This window comes from Alexandromys fortis, unplaced genomic scaffold (genome assembly GCF_014885135.2).
Source record: "Alexandromys fortis isolate MF-2015 unplaced genomic scaffold, M_Fortis_MF-2015_v1.1 scaffold_6, whole genome shotgun sequence".
NCBI lineage: Eukaryota > Metazoa > Chordata > Mammalia > Rodentia > Cricetidae > Alexandromys > Alexandromys fortis.
This window is the reverse complement of record NW_026067902.1, coordinates 16,157,140-16,177,630: the sequence shown is the minus strand read 5'-3', so window position 1 is coordinate 16,177,630 and position 20,491 is coordinate 16,157,140. Positions and strand designations below refer to the sequence as shown.

Genomic DNA, 20,491 nt, shown 5'->3' with positions numbered 1-20,491 from the left:
AGGAGACAGTAGAGTTTGGGGCAGCAGCTGCTTAATGGGGGGTCTGCCAAGTGGAGTCAGCATGCTGGGCTCACACAGCAAGTTCGGTGTCAAAGCTGGGACTCAAGGCAGATTGTTCCAGTCATGAGATTCTTTCCACCTCAGTAGACACGTCTTGCCTTGTGTGCTGAAAGCATCCCTTGTAATCTCTCGTAAACACGGTGTTGGCTGAGTCCACCCTACCTCTTTCGTCTCCATGGTCTCTCTCTGTGTTGTTTCTTCCAGAGGCTACTGGGGAGGTCCAGCCTTTCTGCGGAAGCTGTTCCATCTGGGCATGAGTTAAGGATGGCTCAGAGCTTGCTCTCCTTGGATGGCTTCTGGACCAGAATCGCAGTTACTGATGAACTATGAAGGACACGAAGGACTCAGAACCTCGCCCTGTAAGGAGTTTTTCTTACTGGATGTGGTGATACTCTCTCCACCTCTGAGTAGCTATCACGTGGATGGCCCAGAATGGGCTTGATTCTTTGGAGATGGTCAAATGAAATAACAGACTTTTATTTTCTGAATAAAACTTTGTCATTGATTGACTTGTATGAGAAAATATCTTGCCTAGAAGGAATGGGAAGCTGCGGCACTTGGGAGAAGAAGCTGGTATTGGTGGGATGGCTTTCTCGTTGTCCACCTCGTACAGCCAGCATTACTTTACAGAGCCCGAGCCACTGAGCAGAATGATCCCATGACAGCCTTGCAAAGATTGTCACAGCCCTACACACTGCTGCTTAGAACTCATGCTGCGGGAGCCAACGTGGAGATCTGAGAGTCCACATGCCTCCCCTTGGGTGCTCAACTGTTTGAGCTGAGTCTGTGCTTTTCCAGCCAGTGGCAGGCACTGTGATTGCTAATCTCTGCTAATCCTTTGGATATAGGGTCCTATGCTGGGCAGTTTTGGCTCGGGGAGCCCTACCAGCTTGGCCGAACCTAAGGTTTTTCTTTCTTCTCTCTTTTATTGGGGGTACCACCCACACCATAGTCTGAAGGTCAGCCTTGCCCCTTCACTTTCCTTCTCCTTTATCCTGCAGGACATTTCCTCTACTAAATTTCCTCTTAACCTAATTCTCTCATGGCACCCAGGTTTCCCAGAGAACTTACACATGCTTAGTGATGTTGAATTTGAAGACTGCCAGTGGGTGTGGTGAGTATTGGGTTTGTTAGCTCAGCTGCAGTTTGCCAGATAAAGTGTGGGAAGTTTGCACTGGAGACAGCTCCAGTTTCTTTGGAGTCCAGCAGTAGCTCCAAATGATTTTCTCCCAACCAATTGATTATAGAAGTTTAGTTTCAGTCAGTCTAGAATTTTAAGGGCATGTGTATTTCATATTCATAAATGTGTTAGATTTTTATATCACTTTAGAAATGAAACCCTTTTTATTTGTTACCAAGTCTCTCTGGGTGCCTGGAGTTCTCCTTATGACTCTAGAAACCCCATTAAGACATTTATTCATTCAGCACCTACTAACTGCTAAGGACTAGTTCAGCTTGGGGTATGCAGTGAGGAACCAGAGTGGTAAGGAGTCTGCTCTCATTTTTGTAGCCGTGGTGACAGCATCTTTCCTGGGATGCCAGAGAGCTGGCTGAATTAGACATGGCTTGATTTGGGAGAACAGTTTCCTTTTGATTCTGGGGGAGAGTGGAACCCCCAGCTAGCAGGAAGCTAAGCCAAGCTGATGGAAGTGGAAGGCTTTCCCTGGGGTTGACCATGCCAGTCACTTTCCTGCTGAACACCCGTGCTGGTTCAGACATCAGTGGCAGTCCTTTCATTCTCCACGATATCCCTGGTTGGACAGTAGCCTAGAACTACTTCCTCATTCTGCTCCCAGGATGGCCTTGTCTCTAGCTGAGAAGACCTGTGCTCTCCTGGAATCCCTGTGCCATATCTTGCACAGGATTTGGGCTGTGTGTTCACTCTGTAACATTCTCACTACAGGCTCCAGGAAGACCTGGGAATAATTCAGAAGGGGTTGACTCCATGGATGTGGGAAGAAATGCTAGTAAGAATGGGGCATGATTCCTGGTATGGGCTGAGCCTCTTGGTGGAGGAAATGTGAAATCCTTTGCAGACTTCACACAACCTTCTGGGTCTGCTTATGCTACTGCCTTCTGAACAAACCCTCCAAGCAGGGAACTGCTTCAGAGATCATGTATACAAGAGTAATTTACTGCCACTGCTGCAGGAACCACGACCTACTTGGTCCACAGGTTGGTCTCCAGCTTTAAGTTTTCCAAGCTGGAGGAGAGCAGCTGTGCTCAATTCTAGAAAAGCTTAGCATTTGAAACCTTTCCACTTCATTTACAAGTCTGGGGCTGGTCAAAGGAGAGGGCATGTTTGGAATTGTCTTTAAATTAGGAGCAGGGGTCAGGAAGAGGAGAGTGAGGCTTGCCATGGGGAAGGGGTGCAGGTTTCTGGAAGGGCAGTGTCTTTGGGTGGGATGAAGTCACAGGTTCTGCTGGTAGATGTAAGTCTTATACACATTTCCTCAGAACCCAGAAGTGACAGGCTTGGGACTACTGAGCTAGGGAATCTTTTTACCTCTTGTTACCTTTGCCTTCAGAGATTCTTCCTTATGATTCCTTTATCTGGAGTTATAGATGGTTATGAGCCATGGTGTAGGTTCTGAAAATAGAATCTGGCTCCTCCCAGCCCTGGGAAAATGGTACATAAAGTTGTTGAAAGAGGTTTCTGTCCCACAAGGTCCCACAGTCATTAAGTTCCAAAGAAATACACAGAGGTCTAAATTAATCATAAACAGATTGGCCTGTTATTTCAGGCATCCCATTAACTCTTATAACTTATATTAGCCCATAATTCTTGTCCGTGTTAGCCATGTGACTTGGTACCTTTTTTGGTGAGGCAGTTCACATCTTGCTTCCTCTGCGTCTGGGTGATGGCTGCAGATTGAAACTTGCCTCTTCCCAGAATTCTCATTGCCCCGCCTCTATTTCATGCCCGGTCACCCTACCTATACTTCCTGCCTGGCTACTGGCCAATCAGTGTTTATTTAAAATATAAGTGACAGGGTACAGACCATTGTCCCACAGTATGAAGGGATTGATGGAACTAGGTCATCATTTAGAGATATAGGGAGGAGACTGGACTTAAGTTTCAGGCCAAGGTTTGAGGGTTAGATTTCTTTCTTTTGTATAATTCATGTGAAAGTTTCCCTCATATTTAGATTTTGTAGAAAATATAAAGAACAGAGACAAAAGGAATAAAAGTGATCAGTTTATCCAACATCAAGTAATGGCAGCAAACAGCAGGCAGGTGTCTCTTCTTAATCTTAATATTACAAATTTGGTTCAGACTAAACAGGTTATATTTATGAGTATGTATGTATAAACATGTACATCTGTGCATGCAATAACAATTACTGAGAAAAGCGGCCATGAATTTGAAGGAGAGTGGGGAGGGGCATTTGGGAGGCTTTGGAAAGAGCAAAGGGAAGGGAGAAATGATGTGATTAAATTATAATCTTAAAATAAATTTCAAAACAAATTATTGTTCTTTTTGAGGAATGTGGCTTTTGTAATTCAATATGTAAAAGCAGTTCATGTTATTAAAAATGTATTGGAGAGCTCTGAACTGATTTAATTAATTTTTCCCCCTGTAGTTCTGGGAATTGAATCCAGGGCCTTGTGCATGTTAGGTAAACACTCTGCCAATCTGAGCTGCATTCCCAACTCTCTGATCTGATTTTCTTTTTTATGCCCAGAGACCATAGGGCTTTAACTCAACATAGACTTATTTTGATTATCTCAGGGCAGGAAGATATAAGAGAAATTGTTTGGGCGAGATGAGGCTTTCTGATTAGGTTAATAAACATTAGTTCTGTCTGTTTGCTTGACTGCCAAGTAGCTAAGGAAAGCGCCTGTCCACACGATGGAGCAATTTAAGGCCAGTGCTAGGCAGTAGATGGAAAGATCCCACGAGGCTGAGAAAAGAGGAGATGGAGACACAATATTCTATTCCAATATTGATGACATTTATGTTTACTTCTATGTTTCTCTGTGTGTGGGTGCGAGTGCCACAGCACACATATGGGGGTCAGAGGACAGTTTGCAGACATCAGGTTTCTCTTTCTGCCACGTGGGTCCTGGAGCTTAAACTCAGGTGAGCAAGCTTGTCAGCAAGCACCTTCACCCACTGAGCCACCTCGGCGTATTCCTTCAACTTCTCTTCTGACATGTATGTGCATGCTGTGGCACACATGCACATGCGCTTGCTTTCATATGTACTGTCACTCATGCACACATGCTTGTTCCCGTATGTGCTCTTATTCATGCATGCTGTGGCACACATGCACACATGTTGGCTCTCATGTGCACTTTCCCTCGAGCATACTGTGGCACACATCTACATCTGCTTGCTTCCATATGTGTGCTCACACATACGGTGGCAACATGCTTGTTCCATATGTACTCTCATTCATGCATGCTTTGACACACATGCACACATGTTTGCTCTCATGTGCACTTCTCTAGTGCTTACTGTGGTACACATACACATCTGCTTGCTCCCATATACACTCTCCCTTGTGCATGCTGTGGTGCACATGCACACATGCTTGCTTCCATGTGTACTCTCACTCATGCAATCTGTGCACACGTGCTTGCTTCCATGTGTATTCTCTCTCATGCAATCTGTGCACACATGCTTGCTTCCATGTGTATTCTCACTCATGTAATCCATGTCACATGTGCGTACATGTTTGCTCCAACAGACACTTTCCCTTGTGCATACTGTGGCACACATTCTTGCTGCCATGTGTGCTGTCTTGCATGCATGCTATGGCACACATGCCTGCTCCCAAATGTGTTTTCATTCATGCACATTGTGGCACACATGCACACATTCTTGCTCCCATGTGTGCTCTTATTCATGCATACTGTGACACACATGCACACATGCTTGCTCCCATAGGTGCCCTCACTCTCTCTTTCCTCTGCCCCAGGAGCTTATCAAATGTGATCTATATCAATTGTCTCTTCTTGTGTCTATTTTCTGGTTGAGTTTGACTACTGGTTGATGACAAAAGGAGATGGTGGGATGGGGGAGAGGGAAAGTAAGTTGTCCCTTTATTCCTCTGACTTCACCCTTGCAGGCTGTCTTGACTTCACAATGAGATAAAAAAAAATTAAGACTATAAATTTATGAGGTTTTATAGAAGTTTTATAAAGATTTTTTACCTGTTGAATCTAATTATTTCAGGAGCATTATTTAGTGTGTTTTCCAATATCACATTTCTAATCATTTTTATTATATTTTATAAAAGTCATAGTCTAAGAAAGAAACGAATAGAAAATGTACAAACCAGGTCCTTCAGCTTCAGTTGTTGACAAAGCCCTGCTGTGGGTTCTGGTAGCTGCTTCCTGGCTTCTGCTGGGCTGGATGTCAGAAACAGTACGTAACTCCAAACCCTGAGTAACAGAATTGTGCCTTTGCCTGGGCCTCACCTACATCTGACTCTGCCATGGTGCCTTGACCCATCTTGAACTGATCCACAAGACTCCTTATTTGCTCCTTATTGGGACCTAACTGACACTAGGGAAACCCAAAGCAAGGCGGTGATGCTGAGAGGATGTAGGAGTGACAAGAGATGGTGAAAGCACAAGTGAGTGTTGTCTAGAGGGAAGTTGAGTGTGTGTGTGTGTGTGTGTGTGTGTGAGAGAGAGAGAGAGAGAGAGAGAGAGAGAGAGAGAGAGAGAGAGAGAAAGGCAGTCATAGTCATAGCAAGGGCCAAGTAACTTCAAGATGAATAGGGTTTGAGCTAAGGTCGTGGCACCAGGAGTAGGTGTTCACAGATATTCGGGCTAGGTGTCATATCACCAGGACTGCAGAAACCACTTGTGTAGACAGCTTCAGCACAAGAATTCAATACTGTGGTGGTTGTGAAATTATGATCTCTGGGCAAACACAGCCCACTATCCGTTCTTTAAGTAAATAAAAGTATCTTAGAACATGGTCTTACTTATGCGATGACTCAAGTGTACTTCCTCTATGAGGACACAGATGGGGAAGGATAAGAAAGCCCATGTGTTGTCTGAAAAGCCAGAGATATGTACAGTTTAGCTCTGGAGAAAAAGTTTGAGGGCTCTGGAAAGTGTTGTTTTTCAGAAAGTTATGGAGCTGCAAAACTCTGGTCCCAGTGGTCCTGGCTATTTCAAGGCCTAGGAGATGGCCTGGACCTTCCACTGTCTAGCCTGATGTGGATGCCCTAGCATTCTGAATGAAGCTGGGTATATTTGTGTAGCATTCCAGGTGATGAAGAGATGGCTGGGGAGAGGGTGGGAAAGATGTTTTTCTCCTGACTTCTCTCTCCTGTATGTTCTCTTCATGTGCTGACCAGAGTGGGCTGTAGCTCAGATAATCTGTCATTACCTTAAGCCATCGTGGCTCTGTTCCTGGGGGAGGGTTCTGAGTTGGCTTTGAATGAGGCTGTAAGACCCGAGAATGAGCCTCGTCTCCAATGAGAGCTGGTGCTATGAGGATAGGAGGCTGTGATGGCCTGCCTGCTCAGTTAGCTGTGCTCATTCCTCCACACATTTTGCGGTGATGGACTGTATGGGTCCTGACAGCTGCTGGAGCTTCTCAGGTAACTCAGACGGAAGCCAGTGATGTAATGGTATATGGAGGAGGAAGAAAGGTCAGCACCCTCTTGGCTTTTTCCTGTTGTCCAACAGTGAGTGTTACCTGCCAGAAATTGGAGGGCCTGCTTCAGAAATCTGCTTGGCCATTTTTCTTCCTCATCTGCCTTCATGAACTCTTCCTAGAAATGCTTGATTGACTAGATACAAGGCGTGCCAAGCTGTATCTTACCTGCTTGATTGACATTACTGTGAGTGTTGCACAAAGGAACCTAACCTTTAGTCACTGGAGACTCCAGCCCATCTCCCCAGTCCTCCCTCCCTATAACTCTAGAGGACCCATCTCTCTAGATGTGCAGAATGCTTTTATTTCTTTACCTTCTTCTGTCAGGATGCTCCATCCCTTCTGTGCAGCAAGCTCCCATTTTTTGATTAGGACTCCCTCCAAGAGCTAATCATAGGCAAGAAAGATGTCCTTGCCTCCATCCTCAGGGCATCATCCTCAAAGTGCTCATCGTGATTCTTGTTCAGAGAGCTCAGGAAACACTCTTTACACAAAGGAGTGTGTACGTGAGATGATGCAGAGGCTAGCAATTACCACCATACAGATGTTCAGGGCCGTCTTCGCTCAATACAGCCTCATCCACCATACAGATGTGCAGGGCCGACTTCACTCACTGCAGACTCATCCACCATACAGATGTGTAGGGTCTTCACTCACTGCAGCCTCATCCACCATATGTATAAGGCAGACATTGATGGCAACCTGACTAACACCGATGTCTAATTTCTTCTATGAGATCAGTAGGCTAGGATTGTACGTAGGACAATAGAGGGAACAACACTAATTTGTTAATAGGACTGCTTTAGTTGAGTGCTGTTGGTGCTAGGAAGAAGGTAATGCTGTTTCTTCTGAAGCTGTGCTTGCTGAGTCTTGATCCCATGATCGGTGGCCAAGTGATTTGAAGCACACAGCTGGTCAGGAGTTTTGCATCCAATTTCTTATCATATCCTCAGGACTTCAGTAAGGGAGAGCCAGGCTGAAAGAAAATAACTTGCCCAGGTCATGTAACTAGGAAGTGACAAGGGCAGGTCAGAGCCAAGTGAGCATTCTCCACTCTTCTCTGTTGTGCCAAAGGCTCTGTCTTTCCTCTGGGGTGACTTTGACAGGCGTAAAGTACACACAAGTACCTTCCTTGTTAGCTCATTTATTTCAGAGGGTGGGCAGCAGTGAGAATGTGAGGCTAGAGGGAGACATTTCTAGAACTGGAAATTATGCCACTTCCAGTCAAACAGAGAACAAACCTTTCATTTCATTCAGTTTCAGAATCTTGCAGAAATCTGTGCTGTTTACTGTCATATTAAAGAGAAGGAAGCCGAGGCTGAGAGGCCTTTGTAAGCTGTGGTTGTCAGTTCATGTGTGTGTGTGTACACACGTGTGTATATGGATGCACAAGCTCACATAGTTAACTAGAGCATTCCCCAGGCCTATTCTCAGTTCTCCTTGGGTTTGATAACATTTCGCCCTGAAGCCTCATTCAACACGTGCTTGCTGCCTGTGTGAATGTCCCCAGTACTGCCTGCCCAAGTTTATCCACTCTCCACAGAGCTTTGGCCTTGTCTTGTGATTTTGTCTGTGAGGCGTCGCTCTCAATGCTGATGAGCAATTCATCAAAAGCGATAGCTTTCAAGCTTTCTTTCCAAAAAATATTAATTTTATTTCATATAATATATTTTGATCATATTCTTTTCCCTCTCCAAACTCTTCCAAGATCCACCCTACCCATCTAACTTTATTATTTCTCCTTCTTCAAAACAAAACAAAACTAAATACCAAAATCAAAAACCAAAAGATCAATAAGACAATAAAATACCAAACAAAAAAATTAGAATAGAAAGCTTGCAAAAACAAAACAAAGCTTTGAATCCATTTTGTGTTTCCTTAAGCCATATTGATTGTCTTCACCATATTTTAGGCATTTGGAGGACAAAGCCCCCTAATGCCCCCATTTCCCTCCAGTGGTAAAGCCTTTTCTGCCTCTGTTGGGTGGAAAAGCTGGATGACTCCATAGCATGGTTCTAAACTTGGTAGTACATTCCATCAAGCTTCTCAAAACCCAGCTTCCCAGACATTCACCAGGAGGTTCTGTCTAGCTCAACTCGATCAAACCTGTGTAATGTGAGCAGGTGGCTGCCGTCCACATGGCTTGGGTCTGCTGGTAGGGCCAGCACCTCCTTGCTCTTGAGTGTCTTTGAAGGATGCTGATGAGGAAACTCATTTGCTGTGAGGAGAGCTGTGAGGAGAGCTATGAGCTGTACTTTTCCATGTCAGTTCTGTACGCAGGAGGTGGGGCTTGGGGACCTGTGCTTCTAAAAGCTCTTACGGTGAGCTGGTGCTCTTCTAGGCTTGGAAGTCACCTGGGGTGGAAGGAGGATGCAACACAAAGCAGAAGGAGCCAGCAGTGAGTCTTAGAGCCATGACATCCCATCACAGTTGGGTGAGGTCCTTTGCTACTGACTTACACATATACTATTTTCTCATCATAAACCTGAGGTCAATATCAAACAGGATAAGTGTACGAACTATTACTGAATTATGTTAATACATGTAAGGCATGTAAAATAGTGTATGAATTTCATGAGAGCATTGTAAAACATTAGATGTTTATGCAAATGATATTGTCGTTGTTAACAGCATTGCAAAGCAGTAGCAGAAGTGAGATCCAAGGATGTATCTGATGGTTTTGTATCTGTTGGCCTTTCCAGACCCTTGGTGGAGACGTGACCCCCTTCCCTTCCTCCTCTTCCAGCACCTGAAAGTTAAAGAAAACTGTAAACATGAAATAGCACAGCGATCAACTAGACAGACTTTACTCGGATTCACCTATTAGAACGTTTCATTTAATGCTGTGTACAGTACGGCTCCAGAGACTTGGACCAGCCTGGGTTGGTGAGGGATGAAGAAAAAACAAAACACAGATAGATCCAAGGACACAAAGCCTGGATTGGGTGGTGTGGGCTCACCACTGGAGAAACTAAGCATTCCGGAAGAACAGAGTGTTCATTTTATAGTGCTGAACAGAGAGGCGGGGTTATTGAACACAGTTCAACAAGGAGCAGGGTTATTGAACACAGCTGAACTAGGAGCAGGGCTCATGGTACACAGCTGTATCGAGGAGGCTGGTTCAGCTGATCTCGGTAGGAGCAGTTTTCAGGCTGTAAACATCCAGGAAGGAGAAAGCCATGGTGGGCATTTTCTGCACACATTGTCAGCATCCACACACTGAACATGCCAGGCTAAGCATCCACTGGGCAGAATGATACGGTGAACAGTGTCTGTATAGACTGTCAACAACCACACATGAAACAGAAGGGACGGATTTGCCATTTCCCCCTGAGTTCTTGACGTGACTGTACCTATGTTGACAGCACACATTGACTTAGGACTTAACGCACTTAGGGATTCCTCCACTCCCTGTAAGTTGTCTTTCTTCCTATTTCTCTATAAACTTATAGTTATGTATGTTTATATACATTGTTTTGCATAATTAAACTTTAACACCAGGACTACTAAAATACTAATTAGGGATGTTCTTTTGTATGAACACAATGTGGTTGTCAACCTCACAGATTAGTAACTTATTTGATCTATTGTCCACATTCTGACTTATAAGCTGATTAAGGATGTCCTTCATAGCCCTACTGCAGTTCAGACTCCAGTCTATGGCTTGGTTACACACTTACATGTCCAGGGGCTATTGCTTCATCATTTCATCTGGAACATTTCCATAGCCTTTCTTCTGATGGAGGAGGGTCATCTGTCTATGTGTTACTTTCATTGGTTAATAAAGAAACTGCCTTGGCTTTTGATAGGGCAGAATTTAGATAGGTGGAGTAGACCGAACAGAATGCTGGGAGAAAGAAGGCAATGAGGTAGATGCTCCTCTCCAAGATGGACGCAGGTTAAGATCCTTTCCGGTAAGGTGCCACACTCATTATTAGAAATGGGTTAATCAAGATGTGAGAATTAGCCAGTAAGAGGCTAGAGCTAATGGGCCAAGCAGTGTTTAAAAGAATACAGTTTGTGTGTTGTTACTTCGGGTGTAAAGCTAGCCGGGTGGCAGGACACAGCCCGCAGCTCCATCTACATTTCTCTGTCTTTTATAACATTGAATCTTTTACTGTTTGCATTTATTTATTGATTGATTGTGCATGTGTGTGTGTGTGTGTGTGTGTGTGTGTGTGTGTGCTTGCACACAAGGGGAGACCAGAAGAAAGACTTCCAGAGTTGATTCTTTCCTTCCACCATCCGGGTCCCAGAGAACAGACTCGGGTCATCAAACTTGGTAGCAAGTGGCTTTACCTGCTGAGCATTCTGACTGGTCCCATAGTGACATCTCTGAAGGATAAACAATACTCCCCTCTTTTTAATTTGTTGTTATAAAAGCATCCATTTTTTTAAAGGCAGGGTGTCTCTACTTACCCCGAGCTGACTTCAAACTTGCAATCCTCATGCTTCATAACTTGGGGTGGTGTAATTACAGGCATGTGTGACCATGTCTAGTGCATATGCCACCATGTCTGGCTGTCCTCCTAAGTTTTAATAGGTGTTTGGTGTTTTTTGATAGGTTTTTACTGTGCCCTTGGTCACTACATACTGTAGTCTGGGGTTCACAGGACAGGTATGTCATTTCTGATTAGACATGTTTGCTCACTCCCTGGCCTGGCACCAGAGGGGAAGTCAGAGAACCCCAGTAGGAACAAAGCTACAACCATCAGGAAATCCTGAGTTCTGTTTTGTAAGAACCATCTAATTGTATAAACAGGAACACAATGAGAAATTAAGTCACTAACACCAATCTGATCATTGCCGTCCCCGGGTTAAAACCAGCTGTGCACTTTGGTTTGTGAGCAACGGCTTTCCCTGACTATAAAATAGATGGGGTTGGCTTCTGCATATGTCAGCCCAGAGTTGCTATCATTATATGCAGTTTAAAAGGAGAGAGCAAGGTTAGAGGGGCAGTGAATTTTGAGTAAGATCCCATAGTGATCATCAGAGCAGGAGTTAAGAGTCCAAGCCTGTCTGAATGCCTGTGGCGCTCCGCAGGGGAGAAATTCTTTACACAGAAAATCCAACTGTTAGTTTGAGTTCTGTAACTAGATCAGGGAAGCCCTGGATAGGATAAATACCAACTATTCAGAGTTACTAAATCCTTTGTCTCTTTTTGATGCTCACTCTTGATAAACCACTGTGAAATGTCTTGGGTTCAGAGACTTGTTACTTCTAGAAAGAACTGTTTAAATCCACTTAGTGGTCTACATTCCTGTTTGTGACCTTTCTGATTGCCATAACTGTATTTGCTGACAGCAGCTCAAGAAGTTGTCCTTGGACAGCCGTACTGTATTGAAAGAGAGTCCCAGAAAAGGGGTAGCATGGGTGAAAAAACAGAGGTGGAAACTAGAAAAATTGATGTGGGAGTGACTTCTTTCTAATCTGTTGCTTTCATTGGTTAATTAATAAAGAAACTGCCTTAGCCCATTTGATAGGCCCACCCTTAGGTGGGTGGAGTAAACAGAACAGAATGCTGGGAGAAGGAAGCTGAGTCAGGGGGTCGCCATGGTTCTCCCACTCCAGATAGACGCAGGTTAAGATCTTTCCTGGTAAGCGCACCTCGTGGTGCTACATAGATTATTAGAAATGGGTTAAGAGGCTGAAACTAATGGGCCAGGCAGTGTTTAAAAGAATTCAGTTTCCATGTAATTATTTGGGGCATAAGCTAGCCATGCGGGCGGCGGGTTGCTGGGGACGCAGCCTCGCTGCTTGAACTACAACAAAACTACAACAAAAAATGATCTCTCGAAGGTCACATAGCCTACGCTTTGGAATGAGGGTCAGGATGGCCTCATTCTGAACTGTGTATATGTACAGAATGCGAGGCTTTTCCTTTGATCATGAGAGAGGCTTCTGTGGTCCAGAGAACAGCAGGGTGTGTGGTGTGTATGTGTGTAAATACACTTTTGCTTCTCTGACTGCAAAGGTAAACCATCACCTTAATTATTATTTATTTAGTGCTTCTCTGAGGTCTCGGGACTGTCATTTCATCATGATGACAACCATAACAATAATGTACAAATACCAGCAATAATAATGGTAATTGCCTGTTTTGTTGGAGTGCTATGGGGGCAAATGTGACAGATTATGGTTCCCGAAGTGCTTTGGAATTCAGAAAGAGCTATCATTACAGTGGTGTGTGGCTGAGTATGTGCTGTGAGCACTGCTAACCAGACACTGGGACTTGGTCACCATGTAGGCTTCACCTCCGATGTTGGAAAGAGGAGCAGACCCAGCCTTAGCATTTTATTCTTTTCCTTGGAAGAGACAACTAACTGATGATGCAGACTGGCCATGTGCAAGGTAATTTCAAACATGGTCTTATGTAATTAAAATAAGACCTTGTTATTATACATAGTCATTATTATTATTACTCTTTTTAAATAAGATATTTTAGGGTGGACTGCAGACATGATGCTGCTATCCTTTTAAACATACCAGTTAGGCATTCCTGAGAGGGGCAATTTTCTAAACAGCTGTCACACTGTCTTCCAAATCAATAACAATAAACAACATTGGTGCTTTTCTACATGTTGTATGATACCATTCCTGGGTAGACACGAACAAAGGTCTTATTCCAGATAGGACCTAAAGACAGACCAAAGTAAGGCTATCACTGATCTAGCCAGCGAATTTTATTCGGGCTACTTTCAGGAGCAGAAACAACTCAGGTGGCCGTATCACCAAAAGCCGACCCCAGCATGGGTGACAGACAACTCAAGGCTCACTGCACAGCCTGAAGGCAGCTCAGCAGGTTGGGGAATGCCCTGGAAGCTCCATCACTCTCTGCTTCTTTTCTTCCAAGCAGCTCAGCTTGTCTGAGATTATCTCCCACCAGCACTTAGTGCTTATACAATCTTGGTGAGGGAGGGCATTAGGGAGTCTGCTTGGTACCAAGGACTTCCTGAAGGTTTTGTTTTGCTTATTTCCTTTAACTAGCAGGATAGAATATTTTAGAATACTCCACTTCTTAATGATCTCTGCTTTAAGACCACCCACAACCACCCAGTCTCCAGATCCATAGACCCAACTGTCCCATTGATGTCGTGTTTGCCATTCTGGTATAAGATCTGGTCAAGCCACACTCTGCTGCTTAGTGGTCGTGTCTCCTTAGCTTCCTGCCACCTGGAATATCTCACCCTTTCCCTGTCTTGCATAGTTTAGAAAAGCTTAGAACACTGGTCTTTCATTCTGAAGGCCAACCTGGCTAGATGCTGGCTGTGTATTCTTAGAAGTCACAGAGATGACACTGTGCTCACACTGGGAGGCAGGTGGTGCCAACTCCTCCCTTGATTTTCACCCTGACATTTAGTCAAATCGGCTTCTGTCACATTTCTTCACTGTTGCAACTATTTTTCACTATGATTAATATTTTGTTGGGAGCTATTTGAGTTCCTCAGTTATGACTCAGTTTACCAGTCTTTTCGGTTCTTGGTGACTTCTTTATGATGGCTTCCCAATGATGGTCCCCTGTTCCCATCTTGTTAGTTGGCTCTCACCCTCTCATCTATTAATTAATCTGTTTCTTTAATGTCTCATGGCTCTTCACGCTATCCAATAGGCTGTAAGCAATCACTATCATTGTTTTATTTAAAGTTCAACATTTCAAAGTTTAGTTAGTGGTGCACCCTCCAAGTTGGCTTTTGGGTCCTTTTGGCAGGTCTCCAATAATTTGTAGGCACCTCCATACGTTCAGACACAGGATATTCTAGATTGACACATTAATTTGTCCATCTCCTTAACCTTAGATTTGCATGTTATTTAGTGGGGTAACCCATCACTATCATCAGCACGTGACATAGAGTAATTGATTCACGTCCAGTAATCTTTCCCCTCAAAATCCATCCCATTCAGTTAAGCTTTGAAGACTTTGGCATAGCCACCATTGCCATCTTTTGAACAGATTTGGAGAAACAGGAATGAACCCAGTCTTCTGGTCCAGCATCAGGGATCCCTTCATCCTTCTAGGTCATCTACTGGCACAACTCTGTTTTTTTTTTTTTTTTTGAGGATGTACTGAGCACTTTGTTTCCTCCCATTCCCCGTTCTTTCCCTGCCTATTTCCTTTTTGTTTTTTTAATCAATGCCCCGGAACTGGGCATTGAGAAGAGCAGCGAGAATAATGTAGATCCTGCATTGTTTAGCTTTTTGAGGGGAGAGAGGAAGAGAACGTACAGATACACATAGACCAGGTGATGATAACTGCTGCGAGGAAGACAGAATCACACTAAGGGAACAGCACAGAACTGCGTGTGACAGTGGCCGGATCTCTGACTGGTGCATGTGCGGCTCTGTACGTGCTGTTTTACGTAGTACACGGCGAGTCATCCCTTATTAGCTGTGTGATCATTCTCCATCGACGTGTGAGCTTGAACTTGAAGTCTGATTTCCCGGTCTTTAGGAAGTCTTCTTTGACTGAGTCAGATTCAGTGATCTTCCCCTTCTCCGAGCAAATAAAGCTCGGTAGAACTCATGGGTCTGTGCGTAAGTTTGGTTGTAGTGAAGGGACAGGACAAAAAGCCTAGCAGTACATGTTCTGAAAAACTGGAGTTCTCTCTTCGTGTTCCTTTCTTTCTTTTGATCTTCCCTCGTCCTCTGTACCTAGTATTAGACGCTCAATCAGATGACAAGACAGAGGGAGAGGGTGACCTCGAGGAACTGGAGAAAAGGTAAGTCCTTTTGCGAGCCCACCCACAGCTGTGACCGCACCCAATTCCACTTTCTGTAAGGTTGAGGCTTCAATGTGCTAGGGCTTGTTTGGTAACTTCAGCGAGGGCAGATGAGGGACTACTCATTACACATCGTATTTCAATATCAATTGCTCTCGATGATTCTGTCTGATTGATTGTACACCCCGGCGACTTCCTGAAATAGGTCTTGGAGGAAATATAAACATGTTTTTAGAAGCTCTTAACTGAAAACAAACACCCCAAACTATATAATCAATCAGGCATATAACCAATCAACGACGAAGCCTCTTTCTTGCCGTGTTCTCCTCCCCCACACATCCCCAAATAAACATAATAACCACTAACTAACTTTAAAAAGTCTGCTCTCAGGGGCGGCCTTTGAACAGGGCGGCGATGAGTTGCGCCTAGAGAGCTGTAGGTGGCGCTGTGGGCTCGGTGCATGGTGTTCTGAGCATCTTTTAAGATTTCCATAGCAAGACATGGAGTCTGGCATCTTTTCAGTTAAATTTCATCCTATCTGCTCAGCTTCTGCGGAACAAGTCTGAGAAACAGATTAGCCGATTTCTGACCCTAAACGGAAGGTCAGCCGTTCTGTGCTCAAATATAGCATTTCACCGCAGCCTGGATCATGTCCTGGGCTGGGCTTTGGAATTCTGCCCATAGGCTGTGAAAATGAGCCCACGGTGTTTCTTAGCACCTTTCTTTGCCTGGGTGTCCTTTCTAGGTTTTGCACTTTAAAGCAGAAGCCACATTAGCGTCGTATTCCTGGCCTCTGTGCGTGTGCACGCGTGATTGGGTTTCATTGGCTGCAAGGCTGCTTGATGTTTTAGATCACTTTCTGAACCCAGTATTACGGTTACAGAGGGCACCTGCTTGAATGAGGCTCTTATTACCCCCACCTGGTCCCCAAGTCTCTGGGACTCTTTGTTAGAAATCACGACCGCCATTCAGGAGGATAGGCCTCACCACGTTGCTGAAGCTCCGTGGCTGTAGCACAGAGTCACTTAATAGCAGAAAATTGGGCGCCGACTGTACCATTTGTCAGCCACGCTGAGGGATTTCAGATTCCTTAATTAAACTTGCCTGTTTCAGATTTCATAAAACGAGTCTGTGTTTTATGTGCGTAGAATGTGAGCATGCAGAATGGAGGGAACTGAACCTTGGTGGCCTCCTAGACTGATACAATTCAAATTCCCTAAACACATTTGCTAAAGGCATGCCTGGCTTTCAGTGTCTCTTAGATTTTTGCGTATCGCAGGGAATGAGATGACACTTCCCATCACATTCCTATAATGAAGTTATTAGGGTTGATTTATTTTTGCACTCCCCACATTCGCCGTTTTCGGATGAGTACGTTTGTTTGCTTACTGATGGCCAGTAGGTGGCTCTGTGGCATTTCTAGAGTTGACACGTGTTAGATTGGTGCCTCTTAATATATGAGAGTAATTTACTTTCCCTCTGGCCTGTGGGGAAATCTTGAGCTGTTCCATTCAGCCACATGGATGAGGAGAACGGCTGATGAGGGTTCTTTTTCTCCCTGAGTTGTTGGGAAAGTGTGTGTGTGTGTGTGTGTGTGTGTGTGTGTAACTGCTGGAGTAGACAGATAATGACCTACTACGGACATAACACCTTTTTGGGATGGACAGTGTGCATGTGGTGGTTACTGCTGGCCATAGATCCTACCCGGATGCCAACAGGAAGCATTGACTAAGCATGGCTCCTAACACCAGCTGTTGGATCTCCTACTCCAGTGGAGAGGGATGTGGACTTGCATAGCTGACTCAGTTTCTATTTATCTCCCCGGGGCTGGGGTCTGTCGCCCAAATGCGGTAAAGCAGGTGGGTACACCTCTGGATGCTGTGCCTCTCTTCACACAGCGCCTCCAGATGAATGCTGCTGACTGTTTCTCCCATTAACTTCCTTTGTTCTGCCTTCCTGTCACTCACTGTAGGATCGGGGTGGGGGGAGCCTCTGTGTGCTCGATTACCTTTTATTCTCAGTCTTCTCTTCTTATCCTTTGAGGCTGAGATGGCAAGTGGTTGCCCATGCCTGATTCTTCTCTCCTTCCAGGTACCCATGGAGATGAAGGGTTTTAGATCCTCTTATAAGTTAGGCAGTTTGTTTTAGTCAGTAAAATTTCAACAGGATGTCAGGATGTTATGGACTGAATTGCATTCCTCTGAAGTTGAAGTCTTAGCTCTCAATAGAACTATATGGAGATTAGACTTTTGAAGAGGACATTAAGGTTAAATGAGGGTGTAATGATGAGGGCACTAGTCCAATATTCCTGATGCCATTATCAGAAGAGGGAGAAACACTGGGCTGTATACACACAGAGAAAGGACCAATGAGGACAGGAGAAAGGACGGCCATCTGCAAGGCAGAGAGAGGGAGGCCTCAGCAGAAACCGAATCTGCTAACACATTGATCTGGAACTTCCAGCTTCTAGAACCATGTGCATTAAATCTCTATAGTTTGAGTCAACGAGCCTTTGGTACTTGCTGTGACAGCTCCAACAGACTGAGGCATAAGCTGAGAATTTAAAGTGTCAGTTCCTCATCCTTTCTTCTACTTTGTTGACCTTCTGTGATACGATGCTGCTGCTAGAAGATGGAGAGGCTAAGCCCAAACAATTTGTCTTATACAAAGCCACTGATGGTTCTGATTGTGTGTTGCTGCAGTATGGTCTGACACTAATCAGGCAGACCAAACCAACCTGAACCCTATTGAAGGCGCAAGTCAAGTGTCTGATCATTTGTGTGGGATGAATCCTTTTATAAGTGATGGATGCCTCATGCCCAGATAAGGGAACTTGGTTGGTTCGTAAGATAACTGGGATCGTGGAGATGAATAAAGTTGGCTAATTCATCACAATATTATACTGCTATATAGTGAAGCTTTCTGTTTGGTTTCAGATTGAGCCCTCCCAGTCTCAGAGAGCTTCTGAGATGGCTCAGGGGGAGGTGGGGAGGAAGGTGAACCAATCACTTTTCTCCCTTTAATAAGAGCAACTCTTTTTATGCGGGATGGGTTTTGTATGTAATTTAATTAGATGAATGATTGTGTTGCTAACATTTTTTTTAAACTCACACTTGCGATTTCACAGGTAAAATTATAGATTTTTAAAAAATTACTTATCTATATATGTGTATATGATTTTTTATGATTATATGTATGAAACTTTTGGAGCTTGAACTTTAGTCTGACTCAGTCATATCTTCTTTGTTGGTGTGTTTATGGTCATAATTCTCACTTCAAATCAGTTTCTTTATTTTCTAACTGGTCTGTGAAATATCTGTGGGGGCTGGAGAGATAGATGGCTTAGTGATTAAAAAAAACAGTCAACTTATTACGCTTGCTGAAGATCTAGGCTTGATTCTCAGCACAAACCTAGTGGTTCACAACCATCTGTAACTCCAGTTTCAAGACCCCTTATGACCTCATGGTCAGCAGACATACATGTGGTGCACATATGTACATGCAGGCAAAATCCTCATTGCCGAGAAAGCAATCAGAGAAACATCTCCCTTTACAATAGCCACAAATATACAACATCTTGGGGTAACTCTAACCAAATAAGTGAAAGACCTATATGACAAGAACTTTAACTTTATAAAGAAAGAAATTGAAGGAAATATCAGAAAATGAAAAGATCTCCCATGCTCTTGGAGAGGTAGGATCAACATAATAAAAATGGCATTCTTACCAAAAGCAATCTACAGATTCAATTCAACCCCCACCAAAATCCCAACACAATTCTGCGCAGATCTTGGACGAACAATACTCAACTTCATATGATAAAACAGAAAACCCAGAGTAGCCAAAACAATCCTGTACAATAAAGGAACTCCCAGAAGTATCACCATCCCTGACTTCAAACTCTACTATAGAGCTATAGTAATAAAACAAGCTTAGTATTGGCATAAAAAAGACATGTGAACCAATGGAATCAAATTGAACACCCTGACATTAATCCACATGCATATGAACATCTGATTTTTGACAAAGAAGCCAAAATAGTACAATGGAAAAAGGAAAGCATCTTTAACAAATGGTGCAGGCATAACTGATGTCAATATGTAGAAGACTGCAAGGAGATTCATATCCATCACCATTGCACAAAACTCAAGTCCAGACGGATCAATGACCTCAACATAAATCCAGTTATATTGAACCTGATATAAGAGAAAATGGGAAGTAGTTTTAAATGTTTTGTCACAGGAAACCACTTCCTAAATATAACACCAGTAGCATAGACACTGAGAGCAAAAATTAATAAATGAGACCTCCTGAAACTAAAAAGTTTCTTTAAAGCAAAGGTCAGAGTAAATAAATCAAAACAACAGCCTACAGAATGGGAAAAGTTCTTTACCAACACCACATTGGACAGAGGGCTGATCTCCAAATTATATAAAGAACTCAAGAAAAAGACATCAAAATACAAAATAATCCAATTAAAAAATGGGGTACAGAGCTAAACAGGAAATTTTCAGCAGAAGAATCTCAAATGTCCAAAAGATATTTAAGGAATTGCTCAACATCCTTAATCATCAGGGAAATGCAAATCAAAACAACTCTGAGATACCATCTTACATCTGTCAAAATGGCTAAGATAAAAAATACCGAGGACAGCTTATGTTGGAGAGAATGTGGGGCAAAGTGAGCACTACTCTGCTGGTGAGAGTGAAAACTTGTACAGTCACTTTGGAAATCATTATGGTGGTTTCTCAGAAAATTGGGAATCAATCTTCATCAAGACCCAGCGATACCCAAAGGATACTCAATCATACCACAAGGACACTTCCTCAACAATGTTCATAGCAGCATTATCCATAATAGCCAGAACCTAGAAACAGTCTAGATGCCCCTCAACTGAAGAATGGATAAAGAAAATATGGTACATTTACACAATGGATTATACTCAGCTGTAAAAAACAATGACATCATGAAATTTGCAGGCAAATGGATGGAACTAGAAAAAACCATCCTGAGTGGGGTAACCCAGACTCAGAAGGACAAGAATGGCATGTACTTACCCATAAATTGATATTAGATGAAAAGCAAAGGGTAA

General features: G+C 43.7%; 1 protein-coding gene across 1 annotated transcript in view; it reads left to right on the top strand.

Annotated features, from left to right (window-relative positions):
* The window catches only part of Sqor (sulfide quinone oxidoreductase), a 37,744-nt gene extending 37,179 nt beyond the window's left edge, over positions 1 to 565 (top strand). The window contains exon 10 of the mRNA XM_050134121.1: positions 265 to 565. Coding sequence (XP_049990078.1) covers positions 265 to 322 — 58 coding nt within the window. The 3' untranslated portion in view covers positions 323 to 565. The remainder of the gene's footprint in view (positions 1 to 264) is intronic.
* The last annotated feature ends 19,926 nt before the right edge of the window (positions 566 to 20,491 follow it).